Source organism: Geotrypetes seraphini, chromosome 2, assembly GCF_902459505.1.
Source record: "Geotrypetes seraphini chromosome 2, aGeoSer1.1, whole genome shotgun sequence".
NCBI lineage: Eukaryota > Metazoa > Chordata > Amphibia > Gymnophiona > Dermophiidae > Geotrypetes > Geotrypetes seraphini.
The window spans coordinates 248,488,687-248,509,454 of record NC_047085.1 but is presented as its reverse complement, the minus strand read 5'-3'; the positions used below and the strand labels follow the sequence as shown (position 1 = coordinate 248,509,454).

The following is a 20,768-nucleotide window of genomic DNA, read 5'->3' as shown; positions in this document are numbered from 1 at the left end:
TGGATTTATAGTCAGAAGAAGGAAGTGCAAACAGAGACTCATGAAATCACCAGACAAAAAGATAGGAAAAATGATTTTATTTTCAGTTTAGTGATCAAAATGTGTCTGTTTAGAGAATATATATCTGCAATAGTGGTTTTTAGCGCAGGGAGCCTATGAGCATCGAGAGCAGCACAGGGCATTCAGTGCATCTCCCTGCTCTAAAAACTGCTATTGCGATTTAGTAAAAAGGGAGGGGGTATATTTGTCTATTTTTGTATAATTGTTCCTGAAGTGACATTGCATAGAATCGTCTGACTTGACCTCTTTGAAAACCCACGGAATATAAATGATAATTAACATTTTCTCTGCATACAGTGTGCTTTGTGGTTTTTTTTTTTTAATTTTATTGTTGGTAGATCATTTTGACTTGGTCATTTTAAAAGTAGCTCGCAAGCCCAAAAAGTGTGGGCACCCCTGCTGTAGAAGCAAGGGCAAAGTGGAAATGTCCAATCAAGATGGTGCACAAAAACAGTGTCTTTCAACTCATCTGATAAATCCAATGGTCTTTATTAATCCAAAACAAAATCGTACATCCAAAGCAACTCAATGACTCGACATGATCACGTTTCGGCCATCCGGCCTGCATCAGGAGTCTTAGAAGTCTTTGGGTAGCAAGTAGTCTTTAAATGGCAAATGGTCAAAAGTGAAACAATCATACCATTGCTCCAAGTCTGTAAATGCTGCAAAACCACACAACCTCATGTTCTTTACAGATTTTACTAACCACTTTGATGTACTAAACAAAAAATTGCAAGGCATGGGAAAAACAGCAGAAAGCATGTTTAGTGACATCAAAGCTTTTGAGAGAAAATTGCATGTTTTTGAAAAAGACCTTGAGAGTGGACAGCTAAAATATTTTCCCAACCTAAAAATACATTTGGATAATTCTACAACATTTGTGGACAGTCATAAAAAACACCAGGAAATCCACAAAGCATATTCCACCATTGTAGCCGAAGCAAAGGAGAATTTTAGTAAAAGATTTTCTCAGTTCCGTAAGATGGAGACAACCCTTTCATTTATAACTTCCCCAGAAAAGTCCACATTTGAAGATCTTGATCTTTCCTGCTTACAGTGGTTGGATATTCAAAATTTGGAAATGGAGCTACTGGAATTTCAAGAAAGCTCTATCTGGAAAAGTAAATTCAATGACCTGCGTGCGGCTCTTGAACGTATTGAGTGTGAAAGGGTGACAAATGAAATCACTGCTAGCAGTTCTGAAAATGAAATCCTAAAAGCGTGGAATTCTCTGCCAGACAATTTTAAGTCCATGAAAGCACTTGGGATTGCTCTTCTTACTTTGTTTGGGTCATCCTATGCTTGTGAGCAGCTGTTTTCCGCTTTGAATCATATAAAATCTGATGCTAGAAACAGATTAATGGATGACATGAGTGCTGCATGTGTTGCTCTGAAATTAACGCACTAGAAGAGAATCTAGCAAAGGACATTAAGAAAAGGGATAAATCCTTCTTCAGGTACATCAGTGATAGGAAAAGAAACACAAATGGGATAGTACGCCTTAGGAAAGCAGACGGGACTTATGCAGAATCAGATTCCGATAAAGCCGAACTACTAAACGAATACTTCTGCTCAGTCTTTACCTGCGAGGCGCCAGGGTCCAGTCCACAGTTGCAAGCAAGGCATAGCTCAGATGACCAGTTCTGGAATTTCGAGTTTACACCCAGCAGCGTCTACTGCGAACTATCAAGACTCAAAGTGAACAAAGCCATGGGACCGGACAATCTACACCCCAGGGTGCTTAGAGAGCTGTGTGATGTCCTGGCAGAGCCATTGTCTGTGCTCTTCAATCTTTCCTTGAAGGCGGGAAAAGTCCCCTTGGACTGGAAAACAGCCAATGTAATCCCACTCCACAAAAAGGGCTGCAGGACAGAGGCTGAGAATTACAGACCGGTGAGTCTCACATCCATAGTGAGTAAACTCATGGAAACACTAATTAAGCATAAATTAGATACAATCCTAGACGAGAAGAATCTACGGGATCCCCGCCAACATGGATTTACCAGAGGCAGGTCCTGCCAATCCAATCTGATTAGTTTCTTTGACTGGATAACAAGGAAACTGGATGTGGGTGAGTCCCTGGACATCGTTTACTTGGACTTTAGTAAAGCTTTTGATAGCGTTCCGCACCGCAGACTATTGAACAAGATGAAATCAATGGGACTGGGAGAGACGTTAACTACATGGGTCGGTGATTGGCTAAACAGTAGACTTCAGAGAGTGGTGGTAAATGGTGCCCCTTCAAAAACGTCGGAGGTGATCAGTGGAGTGCCTAAGGGCTCGGTCTTGGGCCCGATCCTCTTCAACATATTTGTGGGAGATCTGACTCAGGGGCTTCAGGGTAAAATCACATTATTCGCCGATGACGCCAAACTATGCAACATAGTAAGTGAGAACACTTTACCAGACAGTATGACGCAGGACCTACTTCTATTGGAACATTGGTCCTCGACTTGGCAGCTAAACTTCAATGCTAGAAAATGTAAGGTCATGCACCTCGGCAGCAGGAATCCATGCAAAACTTACACACTAAATGGTGAAACCTTAGTTAGGACCAAGGCGGAACGTGATTTGGGGGTGATCATTAGCGAAGACATGAAGACCGCCAATCAAGTGGAGAAGGCTTCATCAAAGGCAAGACAAATGATGGGTTGCATCCGAAGAAGTTTTATCAGCCGGAAGCCCGAAGTTATAATGCCATTGTACAGATCCATGGTGAGGCCTCATCTGGAGTATTGTGTACAATTCTGGAGGCCACATTACCAAAAGGATGTGCTGAGAGTTGAGTCGGTTCAAAGAATGGCCACCAAAATGGTCTCGGGACTCAAAGACCTCCCGTATGAAGAAAGGCTGAATAAATTGCAGCTATATTCACTTGAAGAACGTAGAGAGAGAGGAGACATGATAGAGACGTTTAAATATATCACCGGCCGTATTGAGGTGGAGGATGATATCTTCTTTTTAAAGGCCCCTCTGCCACACGAGGCCATCTGCTGAAAATCAGGGGTGGGAAATTTCATGGCGACACCAGGAAGTTCTTCTTCACCGAAAGGGTGGTCGATCGTTGGAATGAATTTCCACCTCAGGTGATTCAGGCCAGCAGCATGAAGGATTTTAAAAGGAAATGGGATACACATGTGGGATCTCTAGAGGGGTAAATTCAAGGGGGTAGGGTTGTTGGAGTGGGCAGACTTGATGGGCTGTGGCCCTTTTCTGCCGTCATCTTCTATGTTTCTATGAGCCAAGGATTGACAAGTTATCAGCATGCATGCAACAACAAAAATCACATTAATTTTTTTCAGAGCATGCCCAATGCATATGTTTACATGAAGCAGTATTTTCAGTTTGCAGTTAAGACACTTTCTAAGTTATTTAAATATTATTTAAAGATGTTATTTAAAAAAGGGACTTTACATGGCCCTGTTGTATTCCAATCTGGAATTTCCAATAAAAACAGCCAAGCCAAGGAATAAAAACCTCAGCCAAGGAAACAGATTGCTAATCATCCAACTTGATCTCTCAGCGGCTTTCGATCTAGTGGACCATTCCATACTTCTCCAGATTCTAGACGCAATAGGAATCTCAGGTAAAGTGCACAACTGGTTCCAAGGCTTCCTTAAAACAAGAACATATAGAGTCAAGTCAAAAGAAATACTATCAGAACCATGGTCTAACCACCCCTGCGGAGTGCCACAAGGCTCTCCCCTCTCTCCCACACTTTTCAACCTATTCATTGCTTCCCTAGGCAGCACCCTAGATGCCCTAAACATAACTTCATTCAGCTATGCGGACGACATAACCATCCTCCTTCCATTCGACATCCACGACCCCATCTCCACAGGACACCTGAAAACTACAATGGAAACAGTAGAAAAATGGATGACAAATCATAAGTTGAAGCTGAACACGGACAAAACTAATTTCCTACTACTAGAGAAGGACAAAAAACCATCCCTAACAGAACTGGAAGTAAACTCAACCAAGTACCCAATACAGAGTTCCCTCAAAATCCTGGGAATACAACTAGACAGATGCTGCACTATGCAAACACAAATCCATAAAATCATCCAAAAAGCATTCTTCACAATGCGAAATCTGAGAAAAATAAGAAAATTCTTTAATAAAGACCAATTCAGGATCATTGTCCAATCCCTCGTGCTAAGTATGGTAGACTACTGCAACAGCCTTTACCTACCTTGCCCAATCAACACAATAAAAAAACTACAGACCGTCCAGAACACAGCCCTCAGACTCATATACTCACTCAGCAAATACGACCACATTACCAAAGCATACATAGAATCTCACTGGCTACCAATAAAAGCAAGAACACAATTCAAACTCTACTGTCTCCTATTCAAAGTAACCCACGGCGCAGCACCCAGCTACCTAAACAACCGTTTTCACTACTATCTCTTATCCAGAAGAAGGAGAACACAGAACATTTTCACCTACCCTCCTCTCAATGGTACTCGACGTAAGAAACTTTATGACAACCTACTAGGAACACAGGCAGCTAATATTGACTCCGACATCTCAAAATTACTGATCGAAATTACAGACATAAAAGAATTCCGAAAAGAAATAAAAACACTACTGTTCAAAAAATATCTCCCATCAATCTAAACCGCCACCTAATGAGTTCCCAACCAATTCCATTGGGAATTAGAATCTCTTTATTAATAATAATAATAATAATAATAATAATTTATTCTTGTATACCGCCCAAACTAAACACCCCTACTGTCCATATCATCAACATTAATTAACCAACATCATGCAATCATCAAAACAATAAATACACCTCCACTTATAGGCAAATGATGCTACTCTCCATCCGAAGAAACTTGACTCAGCTCATGTAACATCTTTTGTAATCTAGAATATATTGTAATTCTTATTCTCCACCAGTTGTAAATTGACTCAGTTGCTATGTAACATCTCCTGTGATATTGAATGTACTGTAATTCTTCACTATTACCTGTAATTAACACTTCTCCTGTAATGTAATTCTACTGGAAATGCCCAGATATCTTCTTTATTGTAATCCGTGGCTATGTTACATCTGCTGCGATATTGAATGTATTGTAACTCTTCACTGTTACTTGTAATCTACTCTTCTCCTGTAATGTAATTCTACTGGAAATGCCCAGATCTCATCTTTATTGTAATCCGCCTAGAACCGCAAGGCACAGGCGGAATAGAAATCCCTAATGTAATGTAATGTAATGTTTAATTGAAAGCTCTTTTGTTTTCTTTACATCATATTATTAGAAATGTAATGATTTAACTATTTTCTAATTTGATTGTAAATTTTACAAAAAAATATGTATAGACTCTTTGGGAATACACACCGAGTCTTGACACAGTTAACAGTTTAAAAAATTTTTTTTTTTTTTTACTCAGGATACATTTGACATGTTATGTGAATAATACATTTAAAATATATTGTGTAACTGAATCAAATTCTTCCTAAATTCATTAAATTGAATGAAATCATTAAAACATTATAAATTGCCAATAAATTGAAATGAAAACCAAAGGATTGTGAATCAAATTAATTCTCTGACAATACAAAGATTCCAACCTTTAAAAATGATGTTACATAGTTCAGGCAACTTTATAAAGAGTTTTTAGATACTAAAATCTTGTTATTAAGGTTTAATTGACGTGCTGGCACTTTGAGGAAATTCTTTGGTTTTGTGCGGCAGTTTGGGCACTCGGGCTCAAAAAGGTTAGCCATCACTGGTCTATGTCATAAGGCATACAGGGACAGATTAACCCCCTCTTCTATGAAACTGCGATAGCAGTTTCTAGAGCAGAGAGCCACGCTGAATGGCCTGCACTGCTCCTGACACTCATTGAGTTCCTATGAGCATCGGAAGCAGCGCGGGCCATTCAGCGCGGCTTTCTGCGCTAAAAACTGCTAGCGCAGTTTAACAGAAGAGGGGGTTAAAGATCTCAATATGTATACTTAGGAGGCAAGACGGAAGAGAGGAGATATGATTGAGAAGTTTAAATACCTATGTGGCATAAATACACATAAGGCGAGTCTCTTTCAACTGAAAGGAAACTCCAGAGTGAGAGGGCATAGCATGAGGTTAAAAGGTGATAGGCTCAGGAGTAATTTAAGGAAATACTTTTTACAGGGTGGTAGATACATGGAATAGTCTCCCAGTGGAGGTGGTGGAGACAAAGACTATGTCTGAATTCAAGAATGCATGGGACAGACACGTGGGATCTCTTAGGGAGAAGAGGAGATAGTGGATGCTGTGGAAGGGCAGACTGGATGAGCCATTTGACCTGTATCTGCCATCATGTTTCTATGTTTCTTCCTAGTAAAAGTCAACATATAAAGCATTAAGTGGTATAAAAATTGGCAATGAAAAATGCTGAGTGGTATTCTCTAGTTCTAAAGTTTGTAGAATGGCACTTATGCCCAGGGCCTGCGCCTAATTTTAAGCGTATCCAGGTTTACCAACTAAAATGTGGTGCAAATCCTTGAGCTTAACGTAGGTGCAGATGCTCTTATTCTATAATCATGCCACTTATTTGAAGAATGCCCTTCGATCTGTCCATGACCCTACCATTTCTGCGCTCTGTTTTTGGCCCCGCACATAAATTTTAGGCATGGATCTGCCACCTAAATTTACACATTTAAATAAAATCCAATTAACATTAATAGTTGCTTGTTATGAAACTAATTATCAGTGCTAATTGGCTCGCTGTTCAAATAAGCTGCACATACCCAAACTTGTAATAGGGGGGTAATACATTACATTACATTAGAATTGGGAAGAGTCTTGCAGTGTTAATTTGTCTTCAAGGATTTCTTGAATAGCATGGTTAGTCAAGTTAAACTACTTTATGTAATCCCATAGGTTAATTCAACATTTTTAAAGCAAACACGTTAAACATAAACATACTCAGAACAAATATTTATGACTGACCTTAAGATAAATGTTTTATTCACTTGTTTTACCAATTCTAGGGTTTGTACAACTTACGACTTCACTATTAAACAGTTACATAATACAATATACATAATACTTAGTAATCAGGTGCATTTTAATTCTCATTCATCTTGAGTAAGCAGACTTGTTTAAAAGAAACTAGCTGTCTATCAGATAATCATGAATGGTCATTTCAAACCTCTGCAATTATTCTTTCAATGGCAACTTATCACTAATGACTACCATGGAAAGTTCTTTAAAAATGTTTGTGTTAGAATGCTGGATAGCGTATTTTATTTTGCATTCAATTAGCACAATAGTAATATGAGAACTGCTTTAGTTTTAGGAACCGCATTATCAGTGTGCTCCTAATTTTACTTTTCATTACTTTTATCCATAAAACACATCCCTTACCGTTTGTCTCGGTTTCGACCCATGTATTAATCTTCTTACGGACTTCTTCTGAATTTTTAAAGTCAACAGTTTCGAGCATTGCCATGTATAATTTCTGAACGCAGCTTAGATATTGCTGTAGGAAAGATAAAAAGAGTATCAAGGATTATTTCTACGAGAGAAATGCAACCGGAAAATTTGTAATCTTGGGTGTTTTCTAAACAGACTTTATTGCCCACTTGTAATGTGATTAACAAAGAGGCAGTGGTGTGCAGTGACATATATAGCAAGGGATTCAGGAGATGAGCTAAACCAGGGGTGACCAACCTCGGCCCTTGCCAAGTCAGGTTTTCAGGATTTCTTCAATGAATATGCATGAGATGTATTTGCGTAAAATGGAGGCAGTGCACACAAATAATCTCATGCATATTCATTGCAGAAATTCTGAAAAGCCAACTAGATTGAGGTTCTTAAAGACCAAGGTTGGACACTCCTATGATAAACATTAGTGCAATAGCACACTTAACCAAGGCTTATATGCTCACTGTTTGTGCTGAGTGATGTCAAGTCTGGGACGGGTCTCTTTCTGAGAGCCACTTATAACATTTGCTACTTCTTCTTTTGACTTCTGTTTTGATGTGAAGAAACTTAAGTTCTATATCACTACCACCTTTCTGAAATCTATCTTTCAGAGATTCACATAGACTGATATTATCCCTCCCTTTTATAAAACCTTGGCACGCTGAATGCTTTGTGCTGCTCCCGACACTCATAGAGTTCCTATGAGCGCTGGGAGCAATGCAGAGCATTCTGCACGCTGGCCTGTCCTAAAAACCGTTTGCGCTGTTTTGTAAAAAAAAATACTTTGAGCAATACAGACTTTGTGATATTTAGAGGCTGAAGCAGCAAATTGTTGTAGACCCAAACAAGAGGCATAAGAGAGAAGCAGACATATGACATGTCACCTATTCCTCCTTCAGGTCATACTTAAATAAGAGTGACAGTAGACAATGCAAAGTCATTGTCACTATGAGCCAAACTGATGGTACAGATGCCTGAAACATCCATGAAAAATGACAACACTGGAAGCAGAAACAGTTAACAAGATTGCAAACCCTGTGGCTTTGGGATGAACTGATGGCCTGAAACATCCATCAAAATGTTCATAACACATGAAAGAGAACCAGTTAACAAAATCTCAACATATAACACCTGAGAGAAGCAAAAGAACGGGCTCCTAATCCTTCCCTCCTTTATGTTACTGCATTCTACATTTCACAATGTAGCCAGTGGTTACAAATAAACAAAAATTTTAAAAGACTATTTTTTAAAAACATCGTTCAACACTATAGTACTGTAAATGTGGAGGCATGAGCTTTCTATAGTATCTCAATGCATAAAGTTGGTTGGCTGCACAAGTTAGGATGCTTGCTGTGAGAAGACAGTTGGTGAGAAACCTAAGACAAGTTTGAAAATTAAGAACATAAGAATTACCGTTGCTGGGTCAGACCAGTGGTGCGTCATGCCCAGCAGTTGGCTCACGCGGCGGCCCTCTGATCAAAGACCAGCGCCCTAACTGAGATTAGCCCCACCAGCGTAAGTCCTTATTTAGCAGGAACTTGTCTAACTTTGTCTTGAATTCATGGAGGGTGTTTTCCCCTATGACAGACTCCGGAAGAGCGTTCCAGTTTTCTACCACTCTCTGGGTGAAGAAGAACTTTCTTACGTTTGTACGGAATCTATCCCCTTTTAACTTTAGAGAGTGCCCTCTCGTTCTCTTTGACAGAAAACAATTCATAGTCCTAGGTCTGCTAGAGTACTGCAACATTCTCTATCTCCCTTGCCCTGCAACCATGATAAAACAACTATAAACAGTACAAAATACAGCTCTAAGACTTATCTACTCACTGAGGAAATACGACCACATCACAGCAGTATACCTCGACTCACACTGGCTCCCAATGCAAACAAGAATACTCTTCAAATTCTACTGCCTACTATTCAAAGCCACAAACGGAGACAGCCCAGCCTACTGGAACAACCAACTAATTCAAACCACCACAACCAGACATAGGAGAACCCAAGCACCATTCAATCAAAAATGTCAATTGGAAAAAAATGTACGATGACCTCCTAGCCACCCAAGCAGCAAAACTTGACCACCAACTCTCCAATTTACTGATCTCGACCATAGACTACAAAACATTCAAAAAAGAAATAAAAACCCTGCTATTCAAAAACTACATAAAGACCAGGGGTCTCAAAGTCCCTCCTTGAGGACCGCAATCATAGAAACATAGAAATAGACGGCAGATAAGGGCCACGGCCCATCTAGTCTGCCCACCCTAATGACCCTCCCCTACCTTTGCCTAGTGAATAGAGCCCACGTGTCGATCCCATTTGGCCTTAAAATCAGGCACGCTGCTGGCCTCAATCACCTGCAGTGGAAGATTATTCCAGCGATCAACCACCCTTTCAGTGAAAAAGAATTTCCTGGTGTCACCTCGTAGTTTCCCGCCTCTGATTTTCCACAGATGCCCTCTTGTTGCCGTGGGTCCCTTGAAAAAGAAGATATCTTCTTCCGCTACAATGCGGCCCGTGAGATACTTGAACGTCTCGATCATGTCCCCCCTCTCTCTGCGCTCCTCAAGCGAGTATAGCTGCAGTTTGTCTAACCTTTCTTCGTACGGGAGATCTTTGAGTCCCGAGACCATCCGGGTGGCCATTCTCTGAACCGACTCCAATCTCAGCACATCTTTGCGATAATGTGGTCTCCAGAATTGCACACAGTATTCCAGGTGGGGCCTCACCATGGATCTATACAATGGCATAATGACTTACGGCTTACGGCTGACGAAACCCCTGCGTATGCAACCTAGGATCTGTCTTGTCTTGGATGAGGCCTGCTCTACCTGACTGGCAGCCTTCATGTCCTCACTGACGATCACCCCCAAGTCCCGTTCTGCTACCGTTCTTGTTAGGATCTCACCATTAAGAGTATAAGTCTTGTATGGATTATAGTTGCCTAGGTGCATGACTTTGCATTTTTTGGCATTGAAGCTGAGTTGCCAGGTCCTAGACCAGCTCTCCAGTAGGAGTAGGTCATGCATTATGTTGTCGGGCATTGAATCTTCGTCCGTTGTGCATTTTCCCACTACATTACTTAGTTTGGCGTCATCGGCGAATAAGGCTATTTTACCTCGAAGCCCTTCTGCCAAGTCTCTTATAAAGATGTTGAATAGGGTCGGTCCCAAGACCGAACCTTGTGGCACTCCACTGATCACCTCCGTCATTTCTGAGGGGGTGCCTTTCACCACTACCCTTTGAAGCCTACCACCAAGCCAGTTCCTAACTCATTTCGTCAATGTGTCACCTAATCCTATAGAACTCATCTTGTTCAGCAACCTGCGGTGTGGTACGCTATCGAATGCTTTGCTAAAGTCCAGGTACACGATGTCCAGGGACTCACCAACATCCAGCTTCCCCGTCACCCAGTCAAAGAAGCTGATCAGGTTGGATTGACATGATCTCCCCTTAGTAAATCCATGTTGACGGGGGTCCAGTCGGGTTTTCAGGATTTCCCCAATGAATATGCATGAGATCTATGTACATGCACTGCTTTCAATGCATATTCATTGGGGAAATCCTGAAAACACGACTGGATTGCAGCCCTCAAGGAGGGACTTTGAGATCCCTGATAAAGACAAACTAACATAGCAAGATTCATCTCAAGCCCCATTTGAAATCCACTTCACCTTTTAGCACCTCTGAAAATGTCCAGACAACTCCTAATGTACTCCTAAATGTCCTGACAACTCACTCATATGTAATCCGCCTTGAACCACAAGGAAATGGCGGAATAGAAATCACTAATGTAATGTAATGTAACTGCCCTTGTGGAGAAGAGAGGAAGTACATTATAAAGCTGATAGGTGTGTGAGATATTTCTGACTGGAAAAGGAGGAGTATCTGAGTTGTTTGAGAGAAAAAGTGATTGAAATGAACAAAGTTCATACGCTTGTAATGAGTGAGAGGAATCAAAGTGATTTTTCTCACTTTTACTTCATTTGTACTTCAAATAGGAGACAGAGGGTAGGAGTTCCTATTCAGAAAGCAGTTTGTTTAGCCAGGGAATGTAAGCTTGGGAAGATTTGACAGTTTGTATTAATTTCTGAGAGAAGGGAAAAATACTCTGTTTCAAAAGGTCTGAATCTAGTTATTTTGAAGCCTTTTTGAAAAGCTCTTTTCTGCTGACATTTATAAAACTGAAGAGCAGATTAACTTCCACTACATTTTAGAGCAGTTGAAAAAAAAAAAAAATTGGGTCATAAATGCTCCTCAAGAGAGTAAAGAAAGAAAACTTTCTTAGGACAAGTATTGATTTAGGAAAAACTTTGGAGTGATAAGAAAACTTGGACTTTTCTATATTTAAGAGAAATAAAAATATTATCTCATCTCTTTTCTGAGTTTGGAAAATGGGAGTGTGAGAGTGACTGTGAGTGGGTTCCTGAGCAGCCAAAGCCAACAACTCTATAGGGTTCTAAACAACACTGCTCTGCAGACTTCAAAGCCTCTCAAATAGAAAGGATAGGGAATTAAAGTGACAGTATAGTCAGGAATTCTAGTCAAAGGTATTGAAATTATTTTATTTCTTTAGTTAACTTTTTTCAGTAAAGTATCCTGTTAGGCAGGCTTCTGCCCTAGGGCAGGGGTGCCCAAATGGTCAATCACGATCGACCAGTAGATCGCAAAGGCAACGTGAGTCAATTGCGTTGCCTTTGCAATCTTGTTCTTCCTGCCTCCGACGTCAATTCTGATGGCGGAGAGGAAGTTCTAGGCCAGCCAATCGCTGCCTGGCTGGCTTGGAACTTCCTTTCCGACGTCAGAATTGACGTCGGAGGTGAAAGCTTGTGGATCCAGCGCTTGTTTTCACCAGGCCTGGCTTGGGGAAGCATGGAGAGAGAATGATTGGGGAATTGTAAAAATTGGCACGATGGCTTGGGGGGGCAGGGGGGAGAGAGAAAGAAAGACAGGGGGGATGACCAGCTTTGCTGGCCTGGGAGCATTAGGTCACAGTTTTATAGCCCGATGTTCCCAGACAGTAAAATAACCCCAGCAAAAAGCTGGGATTTTTTTTTTTTTTTTTTTTACTGTGTTTGGCTCAAGTGCAACTTGTGAGTCTTATTATGTTTTCTATCTCATTATAACCTAACCCACAAAAAATTAACTTTTGCTCTAGTGTTTTTGGTCAAGCAATTTTAGGGCCTCTTAAATATCACCATTGTGTGACAACTGTGTCTCCATTCTCTCACCCTGGGGCTATGAATTCCAGGGAGCAGAGCACTAATTTGGGAATCAAACTCCCCATGAGCCCCTTGGATGCTCATCACACTTTTTTCTGATCAGGAAGTGCAGATAGGAGGGGTGAAGAAGGTGAATGCCAAAGGACTATGATCACCACTGTAGAGGGGTTACAAAGCCTCAATCTGGAAATTGTAGTATTAGTGGAGTGTAACCATTCTGCATGTGCTAAAAGCAGAGATTTTTGCTACTTTTCAAGCAGGGGGGTCTAGCCACAGGGCGGTCCTGGCCTGCCCAGTTTGGGCTCAAGCCATCTCACCCAGTAGTGGAGGACTTTGATTTCACAGGCTGAAGTTTTCTCTACTCCTCCGTATCCCCCCACCTCTCTCTTTCCCTCCCCTCTCACCTTCCCAGTTTGTGCAGCAGCCTCTCTCTTTCTCTCCTCACTTTCCCAGACCATGCAACCTCTCTCTTGTTCTCCCTGCCCCCTCCCCCCCAACTCATGCAGCATTCCTTCTTACAGCATTTCTATTTAGGTTGCCAGCTATAAAATGCTGGCAGCTGATCCAGAAGTCTTCCCTCTGATGCATTTGCGTTTTGCATCAGAAGGAAGGCTTCTGGATCAGCCACTTGTAATGTGTGGGAACCATTGCTGGCGACCTGAAGAGAAACACAGTAAGATGGAATGTTGTAAGCAGCTTGCTTTGAGTGCTGCCTTCTGCTGACCGGCTGCCGCTTCGGGTAAGGAAGGGAAGGGGGTTCACAGCTCAGTACCACCACCTGCTTCTGGTGCTTCGGGGCTTGAGGGAAGGAGGGGATCCACTGCCACGCTGTTGCTTTGGGGTGGGAGGGAGGGGGGAATTGAGATCTGTGTTAGACAAGATTTCTAACACAGCACTCTCAATCAATCAGAAAAACAGTTATCCAGCATCCACCAATCTCCATGGGTGCTGGATAACTGAGATTCTACTGTACTTTCATCGAAAATTCACTTATATATTTAGCAAAGGCTGCTAAGCATTAACTGGCCAATATTCAGCACTATTTGGCAGGCCAGGAATGTCTCCTGGCCAGCCAAATAGAATATAGCCAGCTAGCTGCTGTTAATGGGAGATAGTTGGCTAGTCACTGATACTCAGCGGGAGGTAGCTGGTTATATTCCATTGAATATCCCGTTCCCTAGATTGGCTGGTGAATGCGCGACAGAGATGGTCACCGGCAATATTCAGTGGCTGGTCTGTTAAGGGTAGTGGCTAGATAGACTGGCCTAAAAAGCAGGTCTATCTTCGGCCGCTAGGCCTTAACTGGCCAGCTGCTGCATATCGGTTTGGTCTGTGGTGGCGAATCTTGTCCCGGATATTCAATGCCAGTGGTCAGACACGGCCCTGTCGTTGAATATCTGGGATTGCCACAGACTGCAGGAGGTAGCCGGGCTATTTCCCATGGTCTCAATATCAAGCCCTATGTCCTGTTGAAACGTGAGTACCTATGGCTTTGCATTGCTGGCCTATTGCTGCATTTTCACTGTCGCAGCTAGGGTTGGGTGAGAAAAGGAGAGCAGCAACTCTTCTGCACTCTGTGAGATGGACCATAAGAATATAACCAAACAATTAGGGGAAAATGAAGATACTGACTATTTATTCTTTATTTTTTTGAAGTCTTTTTTATTTCATTTTGGAGTCATTTTTTTTTTTTTTTTGGTTTGTTTGTTTGTTTTCACATTTTGGATTTTCTCACTTGGGGATTGAAAAGCTATTTTTAGCAATGGTGCCACCAGCTCACACTGACCAAGGAGGAATTGAACTTTTACAGCTATCTGAGATAAGTGGTTTTTTAAATTAAAAAAAAACCCCAAAACATTGTTTCTCTGGTGGTTAATAAATTGATATAAATATATTCCCCAGAAAAAACTTGAATCCAACCAGTACGTTGACCAACTGGTATCAACTGGAATAAATTTGACAGAATTTTTAGAGGATAGTCATGATATGATCTAGACTCGGTCCACTCTGGTAATAACCTGCATGAGGCATGAGTGAGATGGATAAGATAATGTTAATGAAATTATACTTTAAAAATAGATTGACAAAATTTTGTGGAGACTTGGTGAGAATTTTTCCGGATGTCTCCAGAGCCACTCAATTAAAAAGAAAATAATTTTTGAAACTAAAATGTAGGGTGATTGCTCTGGAGACTTCCATCTACCTAAATTGCATGATTCGGAATTTGTGTTCTGGAATCCTATACAGTTACAACAATTTCTGCTGGCTAGAGAAATGAAATGAGTACTGTTTATCTACAACAGATTTTAGAGGAATAAATAATTTGGCCCTAGATATTATTAATTGAATCAAGGTCCATTTTATGTACTGGATTCAGTTAATTGTTTACCTATCTAAAATAATAAAGCCCTGAGCGCGCATGCGCACTCCCACCTGCGTGCTCCTGTTTTCTGTGAGCTGTAGGAACCCACAGGTAGGAGTGCGCATGCGTGCGGCGGCGCGGATCCTGTCGGACGCAGCGGCTCTTGCAGTCTGAAGGATGTGAACTGGCCAGGGCGACATCAGCAGGTGCCGGAACGGACTTTAATTGCTGCCTCCCAGGCTTCTGCTCCTGCTCTGGCTGGGCCCGCGTAAACAAATAAACAAACCGCAGAGCTCGCTTTGGGTCCAGCAAGGGCTGCGGGTCCTGAAACCTTCCGATTCAAGCAGCGTCTGCAGCACTCTACACACGCTGCTTCGGGGCCTTCTACTGCAGACGCAGATGTTTTACATGGTCTAAGTCACAACGTCCAAGTTCCGTCTAGACTCTGTTGTAAAACTTTCGGTTATAAATGCTGTACGACTAAGTCTAAGCCGGCCCACGTCCCGCCCAACTCTTGCCCTTGACACGCCTCCCGAAACGCCCTGTTTATCTTTGGTCATTCAGCGGCACTATGAAGGCCTAGGTCGTTTAGAAATACGTCCAAAACCCGTTTTTACTATCAGCACTTGGACGTTTTTGAGAAATGTTCATCGAAGAGTAGACTTAGGCCGGTTTTTGGACGTTTTTCTCTTTCGAGTATGAGCCCCATAATTTTTATCTATTAAATACAGTGAAATTTTTCTACGGTTTTTGATACTTAGAGATGGAACCTAAGAACATAATAATTGCCATACTAGGGCAGACCTCAGGTCCATCAAGTCCAGTATCCTGTTTCCAGTGGCTGGAGAAAAAGTCCATAATCTGCTACTGAGAAAGACATGGGGAAGCTACTGCTTGCCCTGGGATCGGTAGCATGGAATGTTGGTAATATTTGTGTTTCTGCCAAGTACTTGTGACCCGGATTGGCCACTGTTGAAAACAGGATTCTCAGCTAGATGGACCAGTATGTCTATTCTTATGTTCTCATTGCAGCTTAGTAAAAGGGCCCCTAAGACACCATATTTCTACAGCATAGAGGAATTAAAAACTGCTGTAAAGGTCTAGTTGTTAGATAAGTTGCACCCGGCTTACCTCTACAAATGGAAAACTGTTTTGTCCATAAAGCTTGTTGGCGATGCGCAGCTCACAATCCTGATCACTCTTGAGAAGGTTTGAGAGCAGTTCATGGAATTTGGAATGGACAGTTCCTTCCTGGCCACACTGTTGCTCCTTTTAATAAGAAGAGTAAAGCACGTCAGCTTTAATATCATGTACATTTACAATTTGTATAAAACATATTTGGTGAACACTGCACTTCTTTTAGAGGTCATTATCAAAACCCTCAGGGTGGTAGAAAGAACCTAGGCAATTTTTTCATGTAGACATTGCATCAGCTTTCTGTGGGTTCTTTTTTCAGTGAAAGATAACACGAATTGAGCGAACAACAAGCATGATTGCCTCTTCTGACCTAATTCTTCCCCGAGACTGTCTTTTGCTTAGGTATGAAAGTAGGGTTATCAGATGTCCGGATCTTTTTGAGGACTCTGTTGGAAATCCAGGTGGATTTTCAATTTAACAACTTTTGTCTGGGGAAACCGAACATCTAATAATCCTACAGCAGCTCAACTTATCTAGAGTCCTCCTCACTTCTCCCCCCCCCCCCGTACATCTATGCAGAGTCCATCTTCCTCTCTAGCCCCCCCCTCACACACCTATCTAGAGTCCTCTTCCCTGCCCTCCCCCCGGGATCCTGTGCTTGGTCACCCGAGCGTCAGTGAACTAAACACACTGCCTTCGACAACCCGCAGAGAAAAAACTTCTGCATTGCCGAAGGGGGTGTGTTTAGTTCACTGATGATGGCCAAAGAGTTACAGCAGCGCCGGGTAAGTAAGCACAGGATCGGGGAGAGGGGGTGAAGAAAGATGCTGGACCACAGGAATGGGGAGGGAAGAAAGTTGCCCTAGACCTTCAGGGGAAGAAAGAGAAAGGCAGATAGAGATATCAGACCATGGGAGGAGAGGGGAGAGAAGAGAGAGATGTCAGACCAGGGAAAAATGAGTAGAAAAATAAAATCACTAGACAACAAAGGTTGGAAAAGTGATTTTATTTTCAATTTAGTGATTTCAGTTTTCAGAATTTACATCTGTTGTGTATATTTGGAATTGTTAAGGAAAAAATATATTACATGCAGAGCCTGGCATCTTTGGGTTTCATTTGTGTATATTAGAACTTTTGGTTTGTGGTCCTATATTTGCATAGGATTAATCTGTGTTCTGCACATGTGACCAAGGCCAGGCGTTACTCATGTCATGGCCCCATGTAGGAAGATATTTGTCGGCAGTTTGTCCGTGTTTTGGAAGACCCCGAGCTCAGGGCTGCATCTGGAGGGCTTCTGCGCAAGTGCGTTAGTTGATGTGATGACATCACATGCGTGCGTGCATGAGCATGATGTTATCGTATCGATGTCCATGCATGCGCAGCGGCCCTCTAGACACGACCCAAAGCTAAAAGAAGGAATCATGAGATTTGGTGGTGGGGGGGGGGGGCGTGTCTTTTTTTTTTACTTGTAACAATTTTTTATTGAGCACATCAGAAATAGAGAAAAAAGACAATGAATACAACAGAGAACACAAGAGTGCACCAAAAGCCATATAGCAGATATACCCTAATCCCCATAGCCCCCACCACCACCACCATCCAACCCGCCTTCCCACTCTCCACCCTCCACCTCTATACAATAGTAACCAGAATAAACAAAATTAGAAGAAACTGCCAAAGGAATCCAACCCAGAAGAGAATACAACATCGAATACAGTAGCGAATGCTGCTAGCAGAACAAAAGAGTTACCGACAATAAACTAGTAGAAAAAGAACAAGCCACCCAACCAATCCAAGTAAAGAGGTCTGAACAAGAACCATGCAAAAGTAGAATCTTCAGGGCCCTGGACTGATGAGCCCCAAAGGATCATATAATGGACCTCCCAAAGAAGAAAGAAAGAAAAAAAAAAGGAAAGGAAAATAAATAAAGGGGAGAGAAGCTGGGGATAGGCCACCCCAAGGCCGCAAACCCCTAACCACTCAGTATAAATCAAATAGGCAAAGTATTAAGAATCAAACTGCAGGTTTGAAGAGACAAAGAGTAAATTTAAGGACCCCACATCTGCAAAAAAAAACTTCGATTGGCGGAAAGAATGATGCGCCCGTCTCCTCTCAAACAATATCAACGAATGCAAACGGTTACGCCAAGCCCAATAAGAAGGAGCACGATCCGAAACCCAGCCCCCCAAAATAATTTTCTTAGCTACTAAACCAGCCGTCCTAAAAAATAACCAACCTACCCCTGGGGGAAAGCGAAAAGCCTCATGTTTATCTAACAGAAACCCTGCCGGAGTAAGAGGTATAGAACGACCTAACAGAAGCTCCAAATAGCGAATCACCCATCTCCAGAAAGCCTGGACCATAGGACAGCTCCAAAAAACGTGGAAAAAGGACTTAGGAGCACTAGTACATTTCTCACATTGCGCCGACTCTGCTAAACCCAAATGAAATAGTTGAACTCGTGTACAATAAGCAGAATGCAGCATCTGAAACTAACACTCCTGGAGCTCAGCTGAAACCGAAAGGGTTGGGATACGCTTAATAAGACATGCCAAATCCAAATCAGTGGGCTGCAAGCCCAAGTCTGGAGCCCAACGAACACACAGGGAGTCTCACAACCTGGGCGGGGCAATACAATACAACGCCTTATGTAACGCCGAAACAGACAGGCCATCCTCCGAAAAGGGATCAAAAAAGGCACGGAGCTTACCTCCCAAACCCAACTGCAGACTCTCCACCTCCAAAGAGCGCACAAAATGATCCAATTGTAAATAAGCAAAAAAATCAGCTCCGCAAATCCCATTGCGGAGCTGAAAAGTGCGCCAAGGTGGATGTGTGCCTTCCGTGGTAAGGACGTGCTCCAACACTGTGAGACCCAACAGGGTTCAACGTCTGAAGGGGGCAGATGTCCGGCCAGGCAAGAACTGAAGATTCCCTTGAAGAGGCAGCAAATCAGACACTCCCGGGTTCGCCCCCAAGCTGATTACCAAAACCCTCCACGGTCACGTAAAGAACCCAGTAGAAGACTCGATTTCAAAAGGGGAGAGAAGATCGAGGAGCATGTAACAAAGAAGATAAATGCCAGGGATGATAGAATGCTAATTCATAATCCCCCAAGTAGCGAAGTAAGCAGGCCTGATTGTATTTCTGCAGATCGGGAACACCATGCCTCCCCGTGACCAAGAACCCAGCAAGTAACGAAAAGCTATATGAGGCTTTTTTCCCCTCCCAAAGAAACCGAGAGAGAAGCTGATACAGCGCACAGAGATCCTTCTGCAGAAGACTGATGGGCAGCACCTGTAGAATATAAAGCCATTGAGGAAAAATAACCATATTAAAAAGGTGAATTCGACTGTGCACCAAAAGGGGAAAAAATTTCCAACCATCCAAGCAGTGACGTGTTGTTGCAAATAGCAAATGCAAATTAGCCTGTTTAATGGATGAAACTGAAGAAGTCAATTGTATGCTGAGATAACGGAAAGCCCGGTCAGCCCATTTCAGCGGTAATACCACCGGCCAGGTATCCCGAAGCTCCGGGATGGTAGGAAGTGCCAAGGACTTCTCGATATTCAGCCGAAAACACGAAAAGTCCCCATATTCAGCTATCACCATCAAAAGAGCAAGCAAAGCCTGGACAGGATGAACCAGGAGATCATCCGCAAATGCCAATAATTTGAATCCCACTGTACCAATAGGCACCCCATGAATGTCCGGATTGTGCAGAACATCTTGCACTAAAGGATCCAAGGTAAGAACAAACAGCAGGGGACAAAGGGCACCCCTGCCTATTACCCTGCTGAATGTCAAAGGGGTCAGAAAGCAGCACATTAACCCAAATGGCCGCCAAAGGCGAAGCATAAAGAGCTGAGATAGCGTATAAAAAATCCCGCAAAACCATAATGTCATAATGTTGCAAACATGAATGTCCAGAAGACCCTATCAAAAGCCTTCTCCGCATTAAAGCTAACCAGCAGAGAAGGCAAACGATTATGAGCCACGTATTCCACAGATGTTAAAATACAGTGAATATTGCGTGCCACCCGACGCTTGCGGATGAATCCTACTTGAGGATCAGCAATAAGATCAGGAAGAATTCAGGCCATCCTGTTAGCCAGGATCTTAGCAAAAAATTTTGCTTCAGTATTAAGAAGGGATATAGGCCGATAAGAACTAGGCAAGGTGGGATCCTGTTCCGGTTTCAAAAGTATCATGATATGCGCATCCCGCAAAGACTGTGATAAAGACCCTCTCATAACATACTCATTGAAGGTCAGCACCGGTGTAATTTCCATAGAAAGCAATTTATAAAACTCGGTGCGAAAACCGTCGGGTCCCGGGGCTTTCCAAAGGGCGCTAGACTGGATCACCAAAGCAACCTCCTCAGCCAAGATAGGAGCGTTTAACATCTGTTGATGAAGAGTAGACACTTGAAGGGTTTGGTTATTGTTGAGATACAACTCACTCAGCATCTCTGGGGCTGCAGAGCGAGTATATAACCTCTGATAAAACTGACGAAAAACTTTCACAATCGCCGCATCAGAACAGACCGGCCCCACTTCC

General features: G+C 42.4%; 1 protein-coding gene across 3 annotated transcripts in view; it reads right to left on the bottom strand.

Annotated features, from left to right (window-relative positions):
* Window positions 1-20,768, bottom strand: part of LOC117353647 (serpin B4-like) — an 86,670-nt gene that overhangs the window by 37,265 nt on the left and 28,637 nt on the right. For all 3 annotated transcript variants that reach the window (XM_033929825.1, XM_033929826.1, XM_033929824.1), the window contains exons 4-5: window positions 16,203-16,340; window positions 7,428-7,542 (exon numbers count right to left, since the gene is read on the bottom strand). In XM_033929825.1, the coding sequence (XP_033785716.1) occupies window positions 7,428-7,542; window positions 16,203-16,340 (253 nt within the window). The remainder of the gene's footprint in view (window positions 1-7,427; window positions 7,543-16,202; window positions 16,341-20,768) is intronic.